The sequence below is a fragment of the Girardinichthys multiradiatus genome, chromosome 9 (assembly GCF_021462225.1).
Source record: "Girardinichthys multiradiatus isolate DD_20200921_A chromosome 9, DD_fGirMul_XY1, whole genome shotgun sequence".
In the NCBI taxonomy this organism is placed as follows: Eukaryota; Metazoa; Chordata; class Actinopteri; order Cyprinodontiformes; family Goodeidae; genus Girardinichthys; species Girardinichthys multiradiatus.
This window is the reverse complement of record NC_061802.1, coordinates 4,273,716-4,296,690: the sequence shown is the minus strand read 5'-3', so window position 1 is coordinate 4,296,690 and position 22,975 is coordinate 4,273,716. Positions and strand designations below refer to the sequence as shown.

Below are 22,975 nucleotides of genomic sequence, written 5' to 3'. Positions count from 1 at the left end.
CCAAAACATCAGCCAGAAAGCATCGGTACTGAGAAGTGGTCTGTGGTCCCCACCTGCAGAACCACTCCTTTATTGAGTGTCTTGCTAATCACCAAAGATTTTCCCCTGTTGTCTTTTCCATTTGCACAACATCATGTGAAGTTGATGGTCAATCAGTGTTGCTTCCTAAGTGGACAGTTTGATTTCACAGAAGTTTGATTTACTTGGAGTTATATTGTGTTGTTTAAGTGTGCCCTTTATTTTTTTTCTGCAGTGTATTTTTGATGCAATAAACTGCCAATAAATTCCAATACAGCTTATTATCGTTTATTCTAGATGTGGTGTTTCTCAGCAGCATTTTCTGTATGTTAAGGATAAAAACATTGTCACCATTGTGTTATTGTTTTTAAGTAATGTATATTGTAGATGAGGTTGTGTTTTGTTAAAGTTCTGTTTTATTTCAACAGGCCAGGATTCTCCATCTCTGAGGTTTAAAGAGCTACTGGAAAATGAGAAGAATAACTTCAAACTGGTCAACAGTGCAGTGGCTTTCCTGGGCGGAGTACCGGCCATGATCAACCCGGCTGACATGTCCAACACCATCCCCAACGAGAAGGTGAGACCAGAACGAGGAGCTTCTGGCAGCGGGTGGAACTGATTATTTTATTCTGCCGCCATTTCTCCTCCATTTTCCCGCTTCATCCTATCCGTTTCAGCTCATCTTTACTTTCAACCAATCAACATTTTAATCAGCTCCAGGTATCTTCTCAGTCTGTTGGCTCTTCCCTCAGTCCCATTTCATTCTGTAACCGTAATCGTAAGGCTTCGACCCTACGTTTCTAAGATGTTTCTGTGGAGTAGAGGCAGGACTGAAGGAACGGCTTTTTCTAGCCCTTTCTTCAGTGTCCCACTTGGAAACAAGGGGGTCCAGAAGAACCAAGGAAATGTTTGTAGGTGCTTAAACATGCCTGGTCCGAGTTAGTCCGGCATCTTAATTAGTACTTTAATAATTAGAGGAATTGATGGATAATTTGGTAAAATGGCACTTTTTTTTCCTAAATATCTGCTACATTACACAAACTTTTGCATACCAAAAACAGCTTTTCCCTTCTACCGGGGGTTCATTTTGTAGAATTTCAGCTGATGGCATCAATTAAACAGTTTTCCTTTTCCTTCCAGGTTGTGATGTCTTACCTGTCTTTTCTTTGCGCTCGCCTCTTGGACCTGCGGATCGAAACCAGAGCAGCTCGGCTCATACAGGCTGCATGGAGGAAACACAAACTAAAGAAAGATCTGCTGCTCTATGAGGTGTACTGATTATCACCTTTCTACGGTTTCTCAATGCTTTTAAATGATGGGATGTGTGCTTTCCTATGTTTCCAGTTTTACATGGGTTTTAGGAATTAAAGCAACAGAGCTGCATTTATAAGCATGTTTACATCAAGCCTCAGGTTTCTCCTGGACCGCAGTAAAAGGTGGTTAATGTGTAGAAATATACATGATAGCTTTGCCAAGTTAAACCTATTAATTTTTTTAAAGCTGAATATTAGTGATTACCTTTAAAATTAGTTTTTAAAAACTAGATTACTGTCAAATTTGAATCTGCTTAAGGGTGTCATAGTTTATAGGGTGCAGTAAAAAATATGTGGCGTCTTTTTATTTGCTGTCATTCAGATTACCCTTTAGATGCACAAACCATCTAGTTTTGGTGCCATAATCGGTGTTCAGCTTGCCGAAAAAAGCTTGCTAAATAATCATAGCTTAAAAGGAAACTTAATTCATTCGCTAAGCTGGCTGAGATAAAGAGCCAGAAGAGCAAGACTGAGAAAACTGATCAGAGTAGTTTATGCTGCTTGATTAATAAACGAGATCCGTCAAATCAGCGTCACAACCTTGTTCTCACATGTCACATAAAAAAAAATCTTCCTAAAGGTTTTTTTTTTTCCATTTACATGTTTTGATTCAGGAGCGAAACAAGGCGGCCATGAAAATCCAGGTTGTGGTGAGACGTTTCCTCATGAGACGTAGAGCTGAGAGGCAGAACCAAGCCGCCACCATCATCCAGTCCGTCTGGAGAGGTTATTTAGCTCGGAACCGGCTGAGGATGCAAAAAGAGGCTCAGCTTCGGGCTTTGCAGCATAAAGCAGCGACTGTCATCCAGGTAGGTGCTGAAGAGGAAAATCTTTATTTATTTAGAGGAATCAGAGTAAAGGGGACAGAGTAGAAACACATGGTAAAAAAAATGAACCCCAGGCTTTTAAGGTTTTCATTTGTAAAGGTTTTCAAAGCCATTTGTTTTTCTGTCTAGTTCACACTTTTGCACCGCTTTGTGTTGCTCCGTCACAGATGATCAGAAAACACACCCTGAATTTTGTGGAAAGTGATTTAAATATGAACAATATTCTGTGATGTTTGTTTTTTACCTTCCTGGGGTAGTTCAGTCAATAAAATACTTTGTTGCAAATATACATGAAACTGTAGTTTTATGTTTAGAGTTTTACAGCAACGTAATCACCTGCCTAACATGTATGTTATTGATCCATGAGCTGTTCCTCTTCTCGTCCCTCCAGGCTCACTGGAGAATGTTTTCCACCTTGAGGGCTTATCAGCGCCTCCAGTATTACACCATTGTTGTTCAAGCTCAGTGGCGCATGAAAAGGGCAGCGGCTGCTTATGCAAAGATCTGCTGGGCAGCCACACTCCTTCAGAGGTACGCCCGAGCTTGGGCCCTCTGCAGAAGATACCGAGAACAATATCTCCTCATTCGGAAAGCCGCTGTGAAGCTTCAGAGATCGTACAGGAGATGGAAAGATCAGAAAACACAGAAGGAAAACTGTGCAGCCAGAGTGATCCAAGCTGCTTTTAGGAGATGGTATGAAGACAAAATGGCTCAACGATCTGCTGCTGCTGTAAAGATTCAGGCTTGGTACAGAATGCAGATGTGGTCCCACCAGTACAAGAAGATCAGGAGAAGCACCGTGCTTGTTCAAGCTCGCCTCAGAGGACACGCACAGAGGCGCCGCTTTCAAATGTTAAAGCTGCAGAACCGCTCTGCTACTGTCATCCAGGGTGACTTCAGAGGATATGTTGTCAGAAAACGGTTTGTGAAGATGAGATGCGCCGCAGTGACAATCCAGCGCAGGTTTCGGGCCTCTGTGAAAAGAGACTTTGACAGAGAAAACTTTGTGAGGATGAGATGTGCAGCTGTGTCCATACAGATAGCCTACCGTGGAAAAGTGGTCCGAGAGTTGCTGAAAAGGCAGCGCAGGGCAGCAACGGTGATCCAAACAGCGTTTAGAAAACATGCTGTTCAAAAGAATTATCGTCTCCTGAGAAAAGCTGCAGTGGTCATACAACAGAGGTACAGGGCTACAGTTTTAGCTCAAAAGACACAGAAGGACTATGAAGCTTTGAGGAGTGCTGCACTCATTATCCAAGCTACCTGGAGAGGCAGAGCTGAGAGGAATAGAATAAAAACCCAGCATCACTGTGCCACTCTGATACAAGCTCACTATCGTCGACATAAAGCACAGATAGAGTACAGATCCATGAAGGCAGCCGCTTTGGTCATACAACATCACTATAAGGCTTTTTTGACTGGAAACAAGATAAGGAAAGAATATCTACAGAAGAAAATGGCATGCATTACTCTCCAAGCTGCATTCAAAGGCATGAGTGTTCGGACAGAGCAGAGGAAAAAACACCAGGCTGCAACAGTCATTCAGTCGGTGGTTAGGATGTTCCTATGCAAGAAACGATATATTCTCCTTCATAGTGCAGCGATCATCATCCAGAGCAGGTACAGAGCCATTCTCCTCTGCAGCGCACAACAAAGTCAGTTCAGAAAGCTGAGGCAGGCCAGCGTGAAGATACAAGCTGCCTTCAGAGGATTCACAGTGAGGAACGACCTAAAGAAGAGGCAGGCATCTGCAACAGCAATCCAAGCTCGGTTCAGGATGCACAGGGTTCGTGTGGCTTACCTGGCCACTAAGTGCGCAGCCATGATTATTCAGGATCGCTACAGGGCCAACAGGCTCAGGAATCAGCAGATGAAGAGGTACCGAACAATGAGACGTGCAGCTGTGGTCATCCAGGCAGCATACCACGGGTACAGAGCCAGGAAGAAGATTGCAGAGTTGCACCAAGCCGCTAAAATCATTCAGAGGAAGTTCTTGACAGTCAGAGCCAGAAAGCGGTTTCTAGCTATCAAGGCAGCAGCTTTGGCATGTCAGCAGAGGTACAGAGCAACAGTCCTGGCAAATAAAATCCATCTGGACTACCAGTCAAAGCTCAGGGCAGCTGTTTGCCTACAGGCCGCCTACAGAGGGTATGCAACTAGAAAGCACCTGCATGTTAAGCAAATGGCAGCTGTAACCATTCAGTCTCACTTCAGGATGTACCAGCAGAGAAGCCGCTACAAAAGTCTGATCTGGGCTTGTAGAGTATTACAAGAGCGCTTCAGAGCTGTTAAACTAATGAGAGCGGAGGTATGGCTGCTGAGCGCTAAGAAAAGTGCTGCTGTTGTCTTACAGGCCGCCTTCCGTGGGATGAAATCCAGGCGAACCGTAAAACAACGAAATGAGTCTGCCAGGGTCATCCAGAGAGCTTTTAGGACCTACTGTGAACATAAGCGCTACCATTGCTTAAAAGCTTACACCGTAAAAGTCCAGCGCAGATATCGGGCTATTGCTGCAGCTAAGCAGCAAAGAAAGCTGTATGAACAAATCAGAAGGTCTGCAATCCTTATTCAAGCTGCTTGCAAAGGGCAAAAAGTCAGAAAAGAGGTTGGTCATTGGCACCAGGCTGCAGCTGTGATCCAGTCTTCATTCAGAAAGCACAGAGAACAAGTCAAGTTCCAGGCAATGCGTCTGTCTGCCATCATCATCCAGAGGCGCTACAGGGCTCTTCTTCTCCAGAGGCGAGAGAGGAAAAACTTCCTGCAAAGGAGACGTTCTGCTGTAGTTCTCCAGGCGGTGTTCAGAGGAGCTTATGTGAGAAAACGGATTGCAGAGATGCATAAGGCTGCTACCGTTATTCAGGCTAGCTTCAGACGGCACAAACAAAACAGGGCCTTCCAGCGACAACGTTGGGCAGCTTCTGTCTTACAGCAGAGGTTTAGAGCACACAGGCAGAAACTGCTTCAGGTGAAACATTACCAGGAGCTTCAAAAAGCAGCAATCACTGTACAGGCTGCATATCGAGGCATGAAATCCAGACAATTTGTCAACCAGTGGCATGAGGCTGCCACAGTTATTCAAAGAGCTTACAGGGCCCACTGTGGACGCAGGACGTATCTTACCTTAAAATCCAATGTCCTGATCATCCAGAGAAAATACCGAGCCACAGTGGCAGCAAAGATGCAAACTCAGAGATACCAAACCATACGCACTGCTGCGGTCCTTCTCCAGGCGGCGTACCGAAGACACAAGGCAAGAAAGGAAATCTCTCGTCTGAATCGGTCGGCGACTGTGGTCCAGTCTGCATTCAGAAGACACAGAGAACAAGTCAAATTCCAGGCAATGCGGCTGTCGGCCATCATCATCCAGAGACGCTATCGGGCTCTTCTTCTTCAAAAGCGACACAGAGAAAGCTACCTGAGAATGAGACATTCTGCCGTCGTCCTGCAGGCAGCATTCAGGGGCCATAAGGCAAGGACAGAAATTTCTCATTGGCATCAGGCCGCGACTGTGGTCCAGTCTGCATTCAGAAAGCACAGAGAACAAGTCAAATTCCAGGCAATGCGGCTGTCGGCCATCATCATCCAGAGACGCTATCGGGCTCTTCTTCTCCAACAACAGGACAGGGAAAACTTCCTTAAAATGAAACGAGCTGTTCTCACTCTTCAAACTGCTTTCAGAGGTCACCGTGTCCGGACTGAAATAGCAAAGATGCACAAAGCAGCTGCTGTCATCCAGTCAAACTACAGAAGACATAGACAGCATCTGGCCTTTAAGAGGCAATGCTGGGCTGCGCGCGTCCTGCAGCAGAGGTTTAGAGCCCACAGGCAGAAACGAGTGGATGTAAAATATTTCAAACAGGTTAGAAAAGCTGTCGTCCTTCTACAAGCCGCATATCGAGGAATGAAATGTAGACAAATTTTAAGGCAAAAGCAGGGGGCGGCAAGAGTGATGCAGAGACTGTACAGGGCCCATTGTGGACGCAAGCAATTTGTGACTTTAAAGAGCTCTGTTGTTAATGTTCAACGCAGATATCGAGCTGTTGTTGCATCGAGAAAACAAAGAAAACAATATGAACAAATCAGAAGGGCGGCGATTGGTCTTCAGGCAGCATTCAGGGGAGGGCAAGTCAGAAAAGAGGTTGCTCATTGGCATCAAGCTGCAACTGTGATTCAGTCTGTGTTCAGAAAGCACAGAGAGAGAGTTAAGTTTCAGGCTCTGCATCTGGCTGCCATCATCATCCAGAGGCGCTATCGGGCTCTTCTTCTTCAACGGCGAGACAGAGAGTATTTCCTTAATATGAGACGTTCTGCCGTCGTCCTGCAGGCAGCTTTCAGAGGTCTTCATGCCAGGACTGAGATTGCACAGATGCACGGAGCTGCTACTGTCATTCAGGCAAACTTCAGGAGACACAAACGACAGTTGGCCTTCAGGCAGCAGCGCTGGGCAGCGTGTGTCATACAGCAGAGATTTAGAGCCGAGAAACATAAAACGCTTCAGGTAAAGTGTTACCAAGAGGTTAGAGGAGCCGCCATCGTTCTACAGGCTGCATATCGAGGAATGAGGTCCAGACAGAATATAAGACGAATGCATCAGGCTGCAAGCGTAATCCAAAGAGCTTACCGGGCCATGTGTGAACGCCAGCAGTATCTCACCTTCAAGTCCTCCGTCGTCCTGGTTCAGCGCCAATATCGGGCCGTTGTGGCAGGAAAGCAACAAAGAAAACAATATGAACAAATCAGAAGGGCATCGATTGGTCTTCAGGCAGCATTCAGGGGACGGCAAGTCAGAAAAGAGGTTGCTCATTGGCATCAAGCTGCAACTGTGATTCAGTCTGTGTTCAGAAAGCACAGAGAGAGAGTTAAGTTTCAGGCTCTGCATCTGGCTGCCATCATCATCCAGAGGCGCTATCGGGCTCTTCTTCTTCAACGGCGAGACAGAGAGTATTTCCTTAATATGAGACGTTCTGCCGTCGTCCTGCAGGCAGCTTTCAGAGGTCTTCATGCCAGGACTGAAATTGCACAGATGCACGGAGCTGCTACTGTCATTCAGGCAAACTTCAGGAGACACAAACAGCAAATGTTCTTTAAGAGACAACGCTGGGCAGCTTGTGTGTTTCAACGCAGGTTTAGAGCCCAGAAATGTAGAGACCTTGAGGCAAAGCGTTATCAAGAGGTTAGAAAAGCTGCCATCACCTTACAGGCTGCATATCGAGGAATGAAATCCAGAAAAATGATCCGAAAAAGGTACAAGGCTGCAGGCATCATCCAGAGAGCTTTCAGGGTCCACCATGAACGGCAGCAGTACTTGAAACTGAAGTCATCCACTCTCAAGATTCAGCAAAAATATCGAGCCACTAGAGAAGCCAAAGCAGGCAGGACCAGATACACTCTAATGAAGAAGGCTGCCATCATCCTTCAGAGATGCTGCAGAGCCTGGAGAGCAAGACGTCAGGTAACAGCCTTAATTCAGACTGCTATTATGTTTTAAACTGTCACATAAAACAAGTCTCAATTTCATTAACTGGCTCTAATCTAACAAAATACTGTAATTTACTCAGTCGAGCAGAAACTTTACATTTTCGCTGACTGGTTACAGGCCCTGGAGGATGCCCAGGCAGAGCGGAGACTCCGTTTTACGGCTGCAGTTTTCCATCACCTATGTGCCATAAAGATCCAACGAGCCCTGAGAGCGCACTGGGCTTTGGAATCAGCAAAGAGACAGGTCCATTCTGTCGTTACCGTACAGGTACAGTTACAAGCCAGAGCCAATAATGTCCTGTCGGGGAAGAGTGCAGCGCCTGATCAAACTGTTCTCTGGGCTTTTCTTAGCGATGGGTTAGAGCGAGGCTGCAGAGGAGACGATATCTGGAGGACAGGATGAAGGTGGTGGTGGCTCAGAGAGCCGTCAGGCGTTGGCTGGCGCTCCGCCACAAAGCTGCCTCCATCATCCAGCAGGCGGCCCAGAAATTCCTCCTCATCAGACGCCAGAAGATAGTTCAACGAGGCTTTGTCAAAGCTCAGGTGTGGCAATCCATCTAAAGTTGAATCTGGTCAGAAGTTTAAAAAACGCCATCCTAATGTGGGGTTTTAAATGATTTATCTGAAGTGTCACTTTTCAGGATGAATTGATAAAAAAATGTTTTGTGGGGGGGAAAAAAGTGGATGCAGAAGTTTGAAGTTATGGTTTGATTTTCTTTTATTTGCATAATCTAAACATTTTATAAACTGATTCAGATATAAACATACACCCTGATAATATTTGGTAAATACACTTTAAGAAAATGCAGGGAAACCTCTCACTTTTTGTAGCCATCAGCAAGCTTCTGGGCTGATACTGGTTGGAGATCTGACCAGTCTTCTCATCAGAAATGATGTTAATCTGCTTATCCGTTCTGAAACCAGTCGGTTTGGGGTCATTCTCCCGTTGGAACGCGGCCATGTTTCCGAAGTTGCAACCATCTGACCCAAAATGTGACCTTCAGAGGCAGCATATTAGTTTAGGCTGTTCAGGAACAATCAAGCAACCGACGAGGTTCAAACCTGTCATAGACTGGAAGACGCTGGAACACCAGTCAAGTGAAGTTTATGTAACCATCGTTCGAGAGAATGCTGACCCAAAATAAAGCACTTGGTCCAAAACGGACACCTTCGAGCATGACTTAAGTTTTCACTCTACCAGTTGTCATGCATGGTGGTGGCAACGTCATGCTGAGGTTCTGTTTGCCTGCCGGCGGTACGGGTGCATTGCACAAAGCGGTGGCTAAATGACCTACAGACTCTTCAGCTCCACCGAGGTTGGTTGTTTGATGGTGCCAATGATCCCAAACACACATTAAAACCAGTTTTGGGTCAAAATCTGTGGATTGTGCTTGAAAACTGTGTCCATGCTAGGAAACAGATGGGTTTAGGTGAGCTCTGTTGTTTCTGATGAGGAGAGTGGTCCAATATCCAGTCAGTTTTATGTTAAAGCTCATGACACATGTTTGGAGGTAATGAGTCGCCCTTCATGCTAAATATTGTATAAAAAAACGGTGGAGATGAATCATTAAAAGGCTCAAATTAAAATGACTTTCGTGTCGATGATGAATTAATGTAAACGTCTGACCAGAACTGCATGGTCCAGGAGTTTCAGGAGCTTACTGTTCATAATGACAGAACTGGCTTTGACAGGAAGTCGGTCTCAGACATCTCTCATCTTCTGTCCCTCCAGGCTCTGTGGAGAGGACACCGCTCCCGCATGCTGAACGACGATCCTAAGCTTGTGAAGTTGAGGCATCGCTTGCTCAAAGTCTCTGCTGAAGTACAAGAGGAAGATAAACTGTGCAACAAGACGTCTTCTGCGTTGGAGTATCTCCTCCGATACAAACACTTCTCCTATATCCTGGAAGCCTTGAAAAACCTTGGTAAGACGTGGGATTATAATATTGTTTATGCCGTCCTGATTTCCTTACATCCAGACTTTCAGCAACTGACACAAGTATCTTTTCAACTGTTGGTAGCAGAAAAAGTGGTGCTTTATGTCTTCATCAAATGTGTTTCTGTGTGCAGAGACCGCTACTAGGCTGTCACCAGAGTGCTGTGAGCGGCTGGTGGACAGAGGAGCCACCAACACCATCTTCACGCTGATACGCAGCTGCAACAGGAGCGGACCCTGCATGGAGGTCATCACCTTCTCCATCCAGATCCTCCTCAACCTCTCAAAGGTATACAGGGCACAGAGCAGAAACCACTGTGTCCATCTGTGATGTCACTGTAACAGTCGGGTCACAGCTCAGATTTACCTCGTGCATTATTCATAATACAGATCCTTTACATTGATGGTTTTTAGTTGACCGGATTTCTCATTTTTATCCATGTTTGTGAAAAACTGGTACTTGTGCTTTGAAATTTACAGATTTAATCGTTCAGTTTTGATTTGAGCTCCAAATGATCACAAATAACTTTTTATTTTGGCATATTTGACTTTGCATGTATGCTCTTATTTTGTAATGTCTGAACCCACATGAATATTGTGGTTTTGTTTTGAAAAGTCCCCATAAGGATGAGAGGAGAGAGGCAGCAAGTTAACCCTGGTGGGTTTGGATTAACCCATGATTGGTGTTAAACCTCTCGCAGGTTCTGCAAGATTTCATACCTGGGATAAATGGTATAAAACAACCAAAATGTCAATGTCTGAGTTTGGCAAAGGTGCTAAATTACCAGCTCGTGTTGATGCAGCAGCAGCAGTGTTTAGTAGACAGAAATGATGGAATCAGTTCATTTGTGTGGAAAAACTATAGACACAGACGCTGATCATAAACAGGTGATGTGCAAGATGTTACCTGGTGGTGTCTTCATCACCGGACGACACGACAAATCTTTGCAGCCTCTGGAAATTTAAACATGGTGGAGTTTATGGCCAGCTAATACAGACACGGGCTTCAGCAGTTTAAATTTATTTTAAAAGACTGTTGAAGGGAAATTAATGTCTTATTTTGGTCTCTTTTATTTTTTAGATAATATGCTGCATTTGAATTTGTTTTTCAGTTCTTTTAAAGGAAAGGTTTAGGGGAACATTTTATGCTTCAAGACAATCTGATCTTCCTAAATTGCATCAAATGGAGTGTTTTTCCCAAACTCTTTGAATAATACTTTTAATTAATACTGATAATTTTTTAATGAGTGGCCCTGCTTGTACTTTCTTTAAAAACCGCCTGTATCTGTACTCTGGTGCAAGAACTGAGTAGTACTTGTGCCACGCGCTAGAGAAATACTTCAGACCAAGAAGGCTGTCTTTAACCTCTGATAGTTGTAGGTATTAAAATAAAAACATATCTTTCAAACATTTCAAAATGAGTTGTTAGCATTTGTACGTTAAGTAGTATTTTAAACATCATGAGCTGTTTTAGCAAAGCCTGATAAAAATGTGTCAAAAGTGACACTTGAGGTTTATGGTTCACTGAATAAATAAGTTTTTAAGAGATTCTTATTTTGTTCTGTAAATGCCAGCATAAAAACTCCAATATATTTTTAACTTCATTTAAACTGGAAGAAATCTATTGTAATTAGTTTGAGGTTTGTCTTCTATAAAAAGTTAATACATTTGACATAATGTTTTTCATATTTAGATATTTAGCCAAAACCGTTTTGAGTTTTTACTTTATACGAAGTAGGGTTAAAATGTGTCGACCTGTAATCCATGTGAGAAAGTGCTTCTCTTTTCCTCTGTCCATGCTCCAGGCTTTAATTGCCCTGTTTTTACTCTTGTTCTTCCCTCAGTACCACATGACCATAGAGGCGGTGTATTCGGTGGAAAATTCCCTGGAAATCCTGCTGGATTTACTGCAAAAATACCGGGAGAAGGCTGGGGATAAGGTGGCCGAAAAGGGTGGGAGCATATTCACCAAAGCCTGCTTCCTCCTCGCTCTGCTGCTGCAGGACAAGCGTCGCGCTGAGGTCTGCACAATCACTTACAAATATCTGATTTTACTGCAGTTTTAAAGAAACTAAATATCAGCTATTTCTCTTCAGGAGGTGGTTAAGCTCCCTAGGGCTTTGGACAGGATCCGCAGTATCTACCGGCTCACTGCTCGCAAACACAAGATGGACGAAGAAAGAACCATAATCAGGCAGAAAATAAACGCTTCAATTAACGGCAGCTTCTTTGTTCCGGCGACGCCTCGGAAATCTCGGCCAATACCAAAGTAGGTGCATTCGATCGGCCTGTGTGCTCTGTGTTTGCAGTGGAAACTAAAGGGATGTTTGTCTGTTTTTCAGGTTTGCACCAGATTGGGTTCTCAGGAAGGACAAACTAAAAGACATTGTGGATCCTCTCAGGGCAATTCAGATGGTGGCAGAAACTCTGTCCATTGTATTGTAGATAGAAATCCTTTTAACATTTTGTATGCATCTATTTTTTTTTGTTTTTACAGAAAAGACCATATTTGTTTTTTTTAAATCAAATTGTTTGTAAATAGTGAAGTACATTTTTATATTAAAGTGTGTTGGGAACCATCATTCCTGTACATATGGTTGCATACATAACGAACAACAAAATCTGAGAGCCTGTGACGATGCATCCAAAACTTGTTTCCTTACATGGCTGAAAGAAAACAGATTCAGCTCTGAAAGTGTGTTTTATGCTCATGTGATTGATGGATTTGTAAAGTGTATGTTCGAAATGTATCAGAAAATAATTAGGAAGCCTGGAGAACTTCAGTGATTCAAGCTCGTCTGCTGTGGGCCAGCATGTTACAAACTAACCTTAGTCCTGCACAATAGACCTTCTACCCATTTGGCATCCAGTGTCTCTGGGGGTTTTCCTAATAAAAAGTGCAGCAAAAACACATTCTAAGATGGGAATAAAAAGCTATAGATTAATAAAGCAAAGCTAAAAGGAGCCAAATCTCACATTTAAATTATTTAGTAACAGAAGAAAAACCACTTACTTTCAAAAGATGACACAATTGGATCAAGGACACAAATAATCCAAAGCACTTCAAACTAAAAAAGAACCTAATTTGTTCCTGAGCTGACTAGATCTTGACAGGTTCCTGAAACTCTCTATTTCACAATGAATCCATTTATTACAAAATCAGAAAAAAAACCTAAAAGCAGCGAGTAACTGAGTCCCTCAGGAGGTAGAATAGCTCGATTATTCAGGGGTTTATATGCAAGAAGAATTTTAAATGCCTCACTAATTATTGGATTCACCAGGCTTTATGGATAAATACAAATAATTATGAACAAACTGGAAAAATGCAACAAATTGGGGTCTTGTATCAAAACAAAGGAATCAGAAGAAACATTTAGTGGGGCAGATACTCTTTCAGCACTTTAGCTGCATCTGGTCAGGTAGGTCCAGTGTGGCCCAACAAAGGGACCGCCTGGTACCTTAAACAACAGCCAGAAGGGGGAAGGAAATAGTAATTGTGCTTTATGCATAGTGGAGATAAAATTTATTTGCAAAACTGCCTCTACTGTTTTACTCTGCAGTACAGTGAGTAACTTCAGGTGAGCATTTAATTAAAATATGATTCATGAGTTCCTTTTTGTCTCATTAAAAATTTAAATAACGATGGAAATAGATCACCTGAAGTAACATATTTGTATTTATGTGCTGCTTATAGTGACAAATCCAAAACTAAAGTTCCCTCTAAATGTCCATCAGCTGTTGTTCTTCCGCCCCCTAGTGGATGACTAATTCATCAATTGTCCTGTAATTTTTCTTAGTAAAAGTTGTTTGGCAGCAGAATATTTAGATTTTGAGGTTACTTCGGACCAGAAATCCTGCAAATAAATATTATTCATTTACAGGAGCTAATGCTGCTCTACATTCTGCAACAAGGTTCTCTGCACTTTTCCATGTAATTAATCTTGAACCACAAACAACACTGAGCATGCTCAGACTGACTTTCAGCAGGACTCCAGCATGCTTAGGTCAGTGCATTGGGAGATGTGCATTTTTCACGTCTCACAATTGATGCAAACCTGGCTTTAAATATGAGACAAAATGTATCTAAGGCTTTTCTTTTCTTTTTTTACATGGAATGTAGGAAAACAAGAAATCAAAACATTTTACAGCAAAACTGCTTCGATAAAAATGTTTTTGGTTTCGTTATGAATTCCTTTATTTCCTGTAATTTTTTTTGTTCTAATTGTGAGTATATTTATGATTATTCTGTTTTTCCATGTTTCTGATCGATGTGTTTTGCTTTGTTGTGTTTTCCTAGTTCTTTTATTTAGGCCTCTGGTTCAAGAAGCTTTGCTTTTCAGATTTAATCTGACAAAAAAAAAACATGTTTTTTTTACTGGAGTTACAAGAAAGACACTTTTAAAGCAGAACTTTATTTGCAATAAAACTTTTTAATGGCTTTGATTTTTTTTTTTTTCGTCTTGGCTCCCTAAAAGAAAAGAAATAAAAAGTTTTAATGAGAAGTTTGAACAACTTTACATATATAAAATATGGCATCATTGTGATTTAAGGAAGACCTTTATAATGTCCATAAGCGGTTAGTTCAGAGGAATATTTATGTTTTAACATGAGAAAGTAGAATGTGCTGACAGATAAGGTGAAGGGTCAAGATGAAGATAGGCTTTTGGAGGAAATAACCCAGAGATTTTACAACAAATCAAACTGCAGTATTAAGGCCAGGCCACACAGGTCATGTAAAACACTGACAGGTACAGAATAAGGGCTCATAAGAATAAGGGAGTATTTCTTTCTGTTTTCATCTAATAAATAAAGCTCCCCATGCACCAATCACACTCCTCTCCTCACACCCCCTACCTGCATGTGAGATCTCTGAGGAAGAAGTAAATGGGCTCTTTTAGAAGACCAGGAAGGCCCTCATTCCTGAAAGCCTGCACTGACCAACTGGTCCCCATCTTCACTCAGACCTACAAGTCTCTGAAGGTGTGTGAGGCTCCTTCGTGCTTCAAACGCCTCGCCATCATCTTGGTCTCCAAGAAACGCACCATCACGGCGCTAAACAACTACAGGCCTATTACCAGGATTCTGTCTGTGGACTTTAGCTTGGCCTTCATCACCATTGACCCAGACATCCTCCACCAGAAGCTCACCCAGCTCACAGTGGTGGCCTCCACCTGTCAGTGGATAACCAACTTCCTGACTGACTGGCAGCAGCTGGGGAGTCTGCATACAGACAAGAGATGGATCGACAGGTCCATCTCCTGTCTGTATGCAGACAGACAGGAGATGGTGCACTCAGAACCACCTGGAACTTAATCCACTCAGGACTGAAGATGATGGTGAACTTCTGGAGAACACCCCCACACTGTCCCTTCACAATCCTCAACCACACCGTGTCTACTTTCTTCTGGTTCCTAGGAGAAAGCTGGTCCTCACACATAGACATCAGAAGACCCAGCAGAGACTATACTTCCTGTGGCACCTTCCACAGGAGCTGGTGGTCCTCTTCTACACTGCCATCAATCCGTCTGTCCTGTGTTCGTCCATCACTGTTTGGTTTGGCTTAGTCACAAAATAGAACAGGTCCAAACTACAACGAACGATTAGATCTGCAGAGAGAATTATCAGGGCTGACCTTCCCTCCATATATCTTATATCTATCAATCAATCAATCTATATATATATATATATATATATATGTATATATGTTTGTATGTATATTATATTTTTAGAATTTCTTAAGAGCAAAGTGGAACTGAAGTCATATTCCTTGTTTGTGTGTACAAACGTTTCTTGTGTTCATCTCTGCATGTCCGGTTACCGTGGAGATTTATGTAGCCATCTCAGTTTTTCTGTCCCACTGAGTTTCTCTGCTTCCCTGCAGGTGCTCACAACTAACATCCACCGATTCTGCAAAGCTTCAGGTCTCGCAGAGAATCTCAGTGTTATACGGTGGGAATCTGGCAGAGGCGGACAGATGAGTGATGATGTTTGCGTTGCACATCAGCTGAGTCAACACGTGGTCCTTCATGATTTCGGGACACAGCAGATCACTTTGAGTCAAAGGCGGGGAAATGCTGGGGCTGTCGCATCTCCTGGACAGACTGAGCAAACGTCGGAACAGGGACCTCCTGAGGAGGATGTAGATCCAGGGATCCAGGATGGGGTTCAGTGAGGCGATCCGGATGGCTGTCAGATCTGCCTTTTGGTCATTCTGGAAGCGGTTGGCAAAAATGCGCACCTGAAACGCAGTAGCAAGTTTGCGTAACTCATACTGCTCACAAAGAGTTTGAGACAGTAATCATTTAGATTTTTTATAGTTACATATGGTTTTTCAAATTATGTAAAATAGCTGCAAGATTTAAGAAGCGACACGTTACAAGCATCGAAAAGACGTTGCAGAGAGCAGGAATGATCAATAACAAAATTATTACCAGCATTCTGTCATTTAAAGGCGATTTGTGCTTTCTGAAGGCTTTTCAAAGACTTTCTTTAGGCTCTGGTCACATTTCCACTCATTTTCTGTTCAGTTCTTGTACCTGATCAGGACAATATATTGTGTAGTGGGAGTGTACTTCAATATGAGGAAGTTGAGGAGAAAAGAGAAGGTGTGAGACATGAAAACACATACAGGTCCTTCTCAAAATATTAGCATATTGTGATAAAGTTCATTATTTTCCATAATGTCATGATGAAAATTTAACATTCATATATTTTAGATTCATCGCACACTAACTGAAATATTTCAGGTCTTTTATTATCTTAATACGGATGATTTTGGCATACAGCTCATGAAAACCCAAAATTCCCATCTCACAAAATTAGCATATTTCATCCGACCAATAAAAGAAAATTGTTTTTAATACAAAAAATGTCAACCTTCAAATAATCATGTACAGTTATGCACTCAATACTTGGTCGGGAATCCTTTTGCAGAAATGACTGCTTCAATGCGGCGTGGCATGGAGGCAATCAGCCTGTGGCACTGCTGAGGTCTTATGGAGGCCCAGGATGCTTCGATAGCAGCCTTTAGCTCATCCAGAGTGTTGGGTCTTGAGTCTCTCAACGTTCTCTTCACAATATCCCACAGAATCTCTATGGGGTTCAGGTCAGGAGAGTTGGCAGGCCAATTGAGCACAGTGATACCATGGTCAGTAAACCATTTACCAGTGGTTTTGGCACTGTGAGCAGGTGCCAGGTCGTGCTGAAAAATGAAATCTTCATCTCCATAAAGCTTTTCAGCAGATGGAAGCATGAAGTGCTCCAAAATCTCCTGATAGCTAGCTGCATTGACCCTGCCCTTGATAAAACACAGTGGACCAACACCAGCAGCTGACACGGCACCCCAGACCATCACTGACTGTGGGTACTTGACACTGGACTTCTGGCATTTTGGCATTTCCTTCTCCCCAGTCTTCCTCCAGACTCTGGCACCTTGATTTCCGAATGACATGCAGAATTTGCTTTCATCCGAAAAAAGTACTTTGGACCACTGAGCAACAGTCCAGTGCTGCTTCTCTGTAGCCCAGGTCAGGCGCTTCTGCCGCTGTTTCTGGTTCAAAAGTGGCTTGACCTGGGGAATGCGGCACCTGTAGCCCATTTCCTGCACACACCTGTGCACAGTGGCTCTGGATGTTTCTACTCCACACTCAGTCCACTGCTTCTGCAGGTCCCCCAAGGTCTGGAATCGGCCCTTCTCCACAATCTTCCTCAGGGTCCGATCACCTCTTCTCGTTGTGCACCGTTTTCTGCCACACTTTTTCCTTCCCACAGACTTCCCACTGAGGTGCCTTGATACATCACTCTGGGAACAGCCTATTCGTACAGAAATTTCTTTCTGTGTCTTACCCTCTTGCTTGAGGGTGTCAATAGTGGGCTTATGGACAGCAGTCAGGTCGGCAGTCTTACCCATGATTGGGGTTTTGAGTGATGAACCAGGCTGGGAGTTTTAAAGGCCTCAGGAATCTTTTGCAGGTGTTTAGAGTTAACTCGTTGATTCAGATGATTAGGTTCATAGCTCGTTTAGAGACCCTTTTAATGATATGCTAATTTTGTGAGACAGGAATTTTGGGTTTTCATGAGCTGTATGCCACAATCATCCGTATTAAGACAATAAAAGACCTGAAATATTTCAGTTAGTGTGCAATGAATCTAAAATATATGAATGTTAAATTTTCATCATGACATTATGGAAAATAATGAACTTTATCACAATATGCTAATATTTTGAGAAGGACCAGTATATATATCAACTGTATCTGAAAGTCATTTTTTTACAGAAATAGGGGAAATCAAGCAGATCTGACAGAGAGATGCATCATCCTTCTACTGATCATCGACTGACTGCAGATATATGACTAATAGTTTTAGGAATCACCTTCTTGAGGCTAAAATACTGCTTTATATCTGTGTTTGGGACATACTGCTGGTGAAGTTTCCAAAGATCCAATTTAGAGCTGGTTTTTTACTAAATCCTGTGTCAATGTTTCATCCCTTGAGTTTAAAAGCATTTTATGTCTGAATGGCAACACATCAAAGTAAGTGGCGCAAAAAAAGCAAACAAAAGCTGTCAGAAACTGAACTGAAAATTAGTGGAAAAAGCTGATAAATGAAAGACTTTTAGAAAGTCTGAAAATGTCAATGTAATGTAGCGCCTTGGAAGTAAACCGAGATGAAGAAGGACTTTTGGACCGTACTACCAAAGTTCACAACCAAACGGTACCGGTCCAACATTCAGTCTCAAACCTTTTCACAGCTTGTGAACATTTTCAATGTTTAATCCCTTTTAATATGATACTCCTCAATAAGATCCTGTGCAAACAATTGTCATCAGATGTCTCTTGATTAGAGCTGTAATGTGTGTAATTTAATCTCAGTAGAAAGCCAGATGTTCTGTGAAGGCCTCAGGGGTTTGTTAGAGAACATTAGAAAACAAACAACACCAAGAAAACCAAGAACCACAGCAGACTGGTCAGGGAGACGTTGTTGAGAAGTTTAAAGCAGGATTAGGTTATAAAACAAGCTTTGAACATCTCACAGAGCGCTGCTCAATCCATCATCTGAAAATGGAAAGAGAAAGGTCCAACTGCAGACCTACCAACACATGAACATTTACTCAAACTAACAGGTCAGGTCAGGCAGCATTAATCAGAGAAGCAACCAAAAGGCCCGTAGTAACTCTGAAGGGGAGCCGCAGAGCCCCACTGCTCAGTAGGGAGAATCTTTTGCCAGATGAGGCCAGAATTAAATGTTTGAAGCTGCTTGTGAAACACTATTTGTGCACATTGCCCCAAAACACCATCCCCATGGTGAAACATTGTGGTGGCAGTATCAGGCTGTGGGCCCTCGACAGTGGGGCAGAGTACAAACATTCTGCCAGGGTTCGAGCTAAGCATATTCATGTGTGATGGCCCAGTCAACGTCCAGGTCTAAATCCAGCTGAGAATCTGTGTCAAGACCTGAAAACTGTTGTTTACAGACACTCACCATCCAATCTGACAGAAGAACCACAGAAAAGCCCAAAAGACCAGCAGCTGTGATTGCAGGGAAACTGGTTCTGCAAAGTATTGACAGGGGGGGTTGAATCCAAAATTTTTCAGATTTATTTTAGTGAATTATTTTATGTATCTATGACATAAAGCCCAATAAAATACTCAGGTGTTTGGCTGTAATGTGATTGCAAAGCAATGTACAGGTCCTTCTCAAAATATTAGCCTATTGTGATAAAGTTCATTATTTTCCATAATGTCATGATGAAAATTTAACATTCATATATTTTAGATTCATTGCACACTAACTGAAATATTTCAGGTCTTTTATTGTCTTAATACGGATGATTTTGGCATACAGCTCATGAAAACCCAAAATTCCTATCTCACAAAATTAGCATATTATTAAAAGGGTCTCTAAACGAGCTATGAACCTAATCATCTGAATCAACGAGTTAACTCTAAACACCTGCAAAAGATTCCTGAGGCCTTTAAAACTCCCAGCCTGGTTCATCACTCAAAACCCCAATCATGGGTAAGACTGCCGACCTGACTGCTGTCCAGAAGGCCACTATTGACACCCTCAAGCAAGAGGGTAAGACACAGAAAGAAATTTCTGAACGAATAGGCTGTTCCCAGAGTGCTGTATCAAGGCACCTCAGTGGGAAGTCTGTGGGAAGGAAAAAGTGTGGCAGAAAACGCTGCACAACGAGAAGAGGTGACCGGACCCTGAGGAAGATTGTGGAGAAGGGCCGATTCCAGACCTTGGGGGACCTGCGGAAGCAGTGGACTGAGTCTGGAGTAGAAACATCCAGAGCCACCGTGCACAGGCGTGTGCAGGAAATGGGCTACAGGTGCCGCATTCCCCAGGTCAAGCCACTTTTGAACCAGAAACAGCGGCAGAAGCGCCTGACCTGGGCTACAGAGAAGCAGCACTGGACTGTTGCTCAGTGGTCCAAAGTACTTTTTTTGGATGAAAGCAAATTCTGCATGTCATTCAGAAATCAAGGTGCCAGAGTCTGGAGAAAGACTGGGGAGAAGGAAATACCAAAATGCCAGAAGTCCAGTGTCAAGTACCCACAGTCAGTGATGGTCTGAGGTGCCGTGTCAGCTGCTGGTGTTGGTCCACTGTGTTTTATCAAGGGCAGGGTCAATGCAGCTAGCTATCAGGAGATTTTGGAGCACTTCATGCTTCCATCTGCTGAAAAGCTTTATGGAGATGAAGATTTCATTTTTCAGCACGACCTGGCACCTGCTCACAGTGCCAAAACCACTGGTAAATGGTTTACTGACCATGGTATCACTGTGCTCAATTGGCCTGCCAACTCTCCTGACCTGAACCCCATAGAGAATCTGTGGGCTATTGTGAAGAGAACGTTGAGAGACTCAAGACCCAACACTCTGGATGAGCTAAAGGCCGCTATCGAAGCATCCTGGGCCTCCATAAGACCTCAGCAGTGCCACAGGCTGATTGCCTCCATGCCACGCCGCATTGAAGCAGTCATTTCTGCCAAAGGATTCCCGACCAAGTATTGAGTGCATAACTGTACATGATTATTTGAACGTTGACGTTTTTTGTATTAAAAACACTTTTCTTTTATTGGTCGGATGAAATATGCTAATTTTGTGAGATAGAAATTTTGGGTTTTCATGAGCTGTATGCCAAAATCATCCGTATTAAGACAATAAAAGACCTGAAATATTTTAGTTAGTGTGCAATGAATCCAAATATGTTTCTGGATTTACATTTTCAGGATGCAAAGTAAGTTTCAAAAATCCAGCTCATTCTCTCTACTTAAATCAACGACTTAATGCGTGTTATATCAGTTACAACCTACAGTTAACTGTTAGTTATAATTACCACTAACGGAGCCGAACAGGCCAGAACCACCGCGGAGGTCATCACCAGAACCGTCATCATCTGCGTCTCTGCGGCCGAGGACAGCTCCCTCCACCTCTGCCTGACGCTGGTTCTGGTGAAGGCCCGCTGCACGTTTCTGCGGCGCATCAGCAGCAGCGCTCCGCACACCGCCAGGTTCAGCACGATGGTTCCGAGAATCAGCAGCAGGCTCACGGCCCCATACAGGACGGAATAGGCGGCGGCCACCGGCTCGGGGGTCTTCCAGTCGATAAAGCACCAGGTGCCGTGTGGCTGCAGCTCGCTCCTGGACATGCCCATCATGGGCAGGCAGCAGAATAAAATGTGACTGATGTAAATAAAGAACAGGAACTTCTGCGCGAAGCGTCGGTCCACTGCCCACCTCTGGTATCTGTAGGGGCAGCAGATGGCCAGGTACCGCTCTGCTGCCATGGTGCAAATGATGCTCAGTCCGGTCAAACCGAAAAACAACAGCAGAAACGAGTCGAACTCGCAGACGCGCCGGTCCCGCAGTACATGCTGGTCTATGTAGTTGGCTATGGTGAGCGGGCTGGCCAAACAGGTGCCCAGAAGGTCAGTCACCGCCAGACCGCGCACCAGCGAGAAGAAGGCGGAGGACTTTTTCTCCTGTCGGGACACTGAAAGCACAAGTATGGCGATCAGATTCCCAATGGCCCCGCCAGCAAACATAAAGATCGGCAAAGCGATTTCAGCTGAGTTGTTTGAACGCTGGCGCAGCGACTCATTAATGGGCGCAGATCCGTGCGTAAAGTTCGGAGTCTCCATTGTCAGAGTCAGCCAGATGCTGCCGTGTGATATTTGCATTGGTCTTCCCGGGATCTGGGAGCACATTTCCGTTTCCCTGCAAGGGATGACGGGGAGTCAACTAGAGGAATGTTCTATGGTGATCCGAACTCTTCTGCTTTCCAGCAATCCGCAAGTCAACCGCTTATATCATGGCGCACCGCAGTGGGCTGACACGGGGGGTGGTCCCGGATGTAGGCTGCTGAACCAACCAACCAACCAACCAACCAACCAACAGCCTGACGGGTCTGATGTATGGGATGGAGACAGGCAGAAAAAATGTTTGTCTTCAGTCTTTCTCTCCAATTTCCTGCCGTCACATGCGTCATCACAGACGTGGGGTATTTGCCACAGTCACAGAGGGTCCAGTTCGAACAGATGAGTGAAGATAGAGGCAATGGGCTCCAGAAGACTTTCCGTCACTCAATATTTCCTTTTTATGATGAAAGCAAGACATAAATTGTCCCTCCAATGGCGTTTACTGACAGAGGAAAACTTATTTTGGACATTTAAAAGGCTACTGGTAATCTTTTTTCAAATTATCTAAAAGTCAGAGCATGTGTAAGTTTCTACATCTTATGAGAGGTGCCATAGTTTTAATCAAAATCATCACAAACTACTGCATATCAAAAGAGCTGTGCACACCAGACCCAAGAATCTTGCAGAATCTGAGAAACTCTGCAGATGAAATGAACAACAATCCCACAAGGAAGAACAGAGGGATCGTTGTGGATCAACAGGTGGAGAAGTTGTCAAATTGCTTATTGATCTGTTCTTATATATTTTTGTGACTGCAGTTGGCAAATGTGGATCCAATGTAAAGTGCTTTGAGTATTTGCTATGGCCAGAAAATGACTGCATAACCTCAGTCTTTTATCAAGTTTGCTAAATAGGATGGAAAACGCATTCATGAGATCCAAAGGAGGTGTGTTTACGGCACATACATGACTATTCATATGTTACTGGTGGTTGTCCACACTGAAACACTTTTAGTCCTCCATTCTTTCACCAAATGCTTCAGAGTTACATTTACTCTGATATGGTAAACCCAAGCACATTTCTCTTTTATGCAGAAAAACCTTAGATTTAATTTTTTTTGCTGAATATGGCATCAATTCACAACACACATCGTCTTAAATCATGTTACAAAGTAAATTTAATCGAATCATACAGATTTAAAGTCGGGTACATACATCCCAATTGATTCAGATTCAGTTTATTATTTAAATTGGTTT

The 22,975-nt window shown here is 43.4% G+C and overlaps 2 protein-coding genes across 5 annotated transcripts in view; one reads left to right on the top strand and one right to left on the bottom strand.

Annotated features, from left to right (window-relative positions):
* The window catches only part of aspm (assembly factor for spindle microtubules), a 25,036-nt gene extending 11,026 nt beyond the window's left edge, over positions 1-14,010 (top strand). The window contains exons 16-26 of the mRNA XM_047374844.1: positions 447-595; positions 1,159-1,287; positions 1,946-2,140; positions 2,550-7,610; positions 7,755-7,904; positions 7,988-8,179; positions 9,369-9,561; positions 9,707-9,861; positions 11,417-11,593; positions 11,669-11,841; positions 11,915-14,010. Of these exons, the coding sequence (XP_047230800.1) occupies positions 447-595; positions 1,159-1,287; positions 1,946-2,140; positions 2,550-7,610; positions 7,755-7,904; positions 7,988-8,179; positions 9,369-9,561; positions 9,707-9,861; positions 11,417-11,593; positions 11,669-11,841; positions 11,915-12,017 (6,677 nt within the window). The 3' untranslated portion in view covers positions 12,018-14,010. The remainder of the gene's footprint in view (positions 1-446; positions 596-1,158; positions 1,288-1,945; positions 2,141-2,549; positions 7,611-7,754; positions 7,905-7,987; positions 8,180-9,368; positions 9,562-9,706; positions 9,862-11,416; positions 11,594-11,668; positions 11,842-11,914) is intronic.
* On the bottom strand, positions 13,987-22,975 carry LOC124873841 (prostaglandin E2 receptor EP4 subtype-like). Of its 4 annotated transcripts, none has more exons than XR_007039647.1 (3): positions 20,919-22,965; positions 14,427-15,810; positions 13,987-14,040 (listed from the first exon to the last, which is right to left on the bottom strand). XR_007039647.1 is itself a non-coding variant. In XM_047374846.1 (3 exons), the coding sequence occupies exons 1-3, from the start codon at positions 21,786-21,788 to the stop codon at positions 15,779-15,781; spliced, it is 972 nt and encodes a 323-aa protein (XP_047230802.1). In that variant the 5' UTR covers positions 21,789-22,975; the 3' UTR covers positions 15,634-15,778. The 4 variants fall into 4 exon arrangements, 2 of the variants coding, with proteins under 2 accessions (XP_047230801.1, XP_047230802.1); XR_007039648.1 differs by having other exon boundaries at positions 15,391-15,810; XM_047374846.1 differs by lacking the exon at positions 13,987-14,040 and adding an exon at positions 19,056-19,125 and having other exon boundaries at positions 15,634-15,810; positions 20,919-22,975.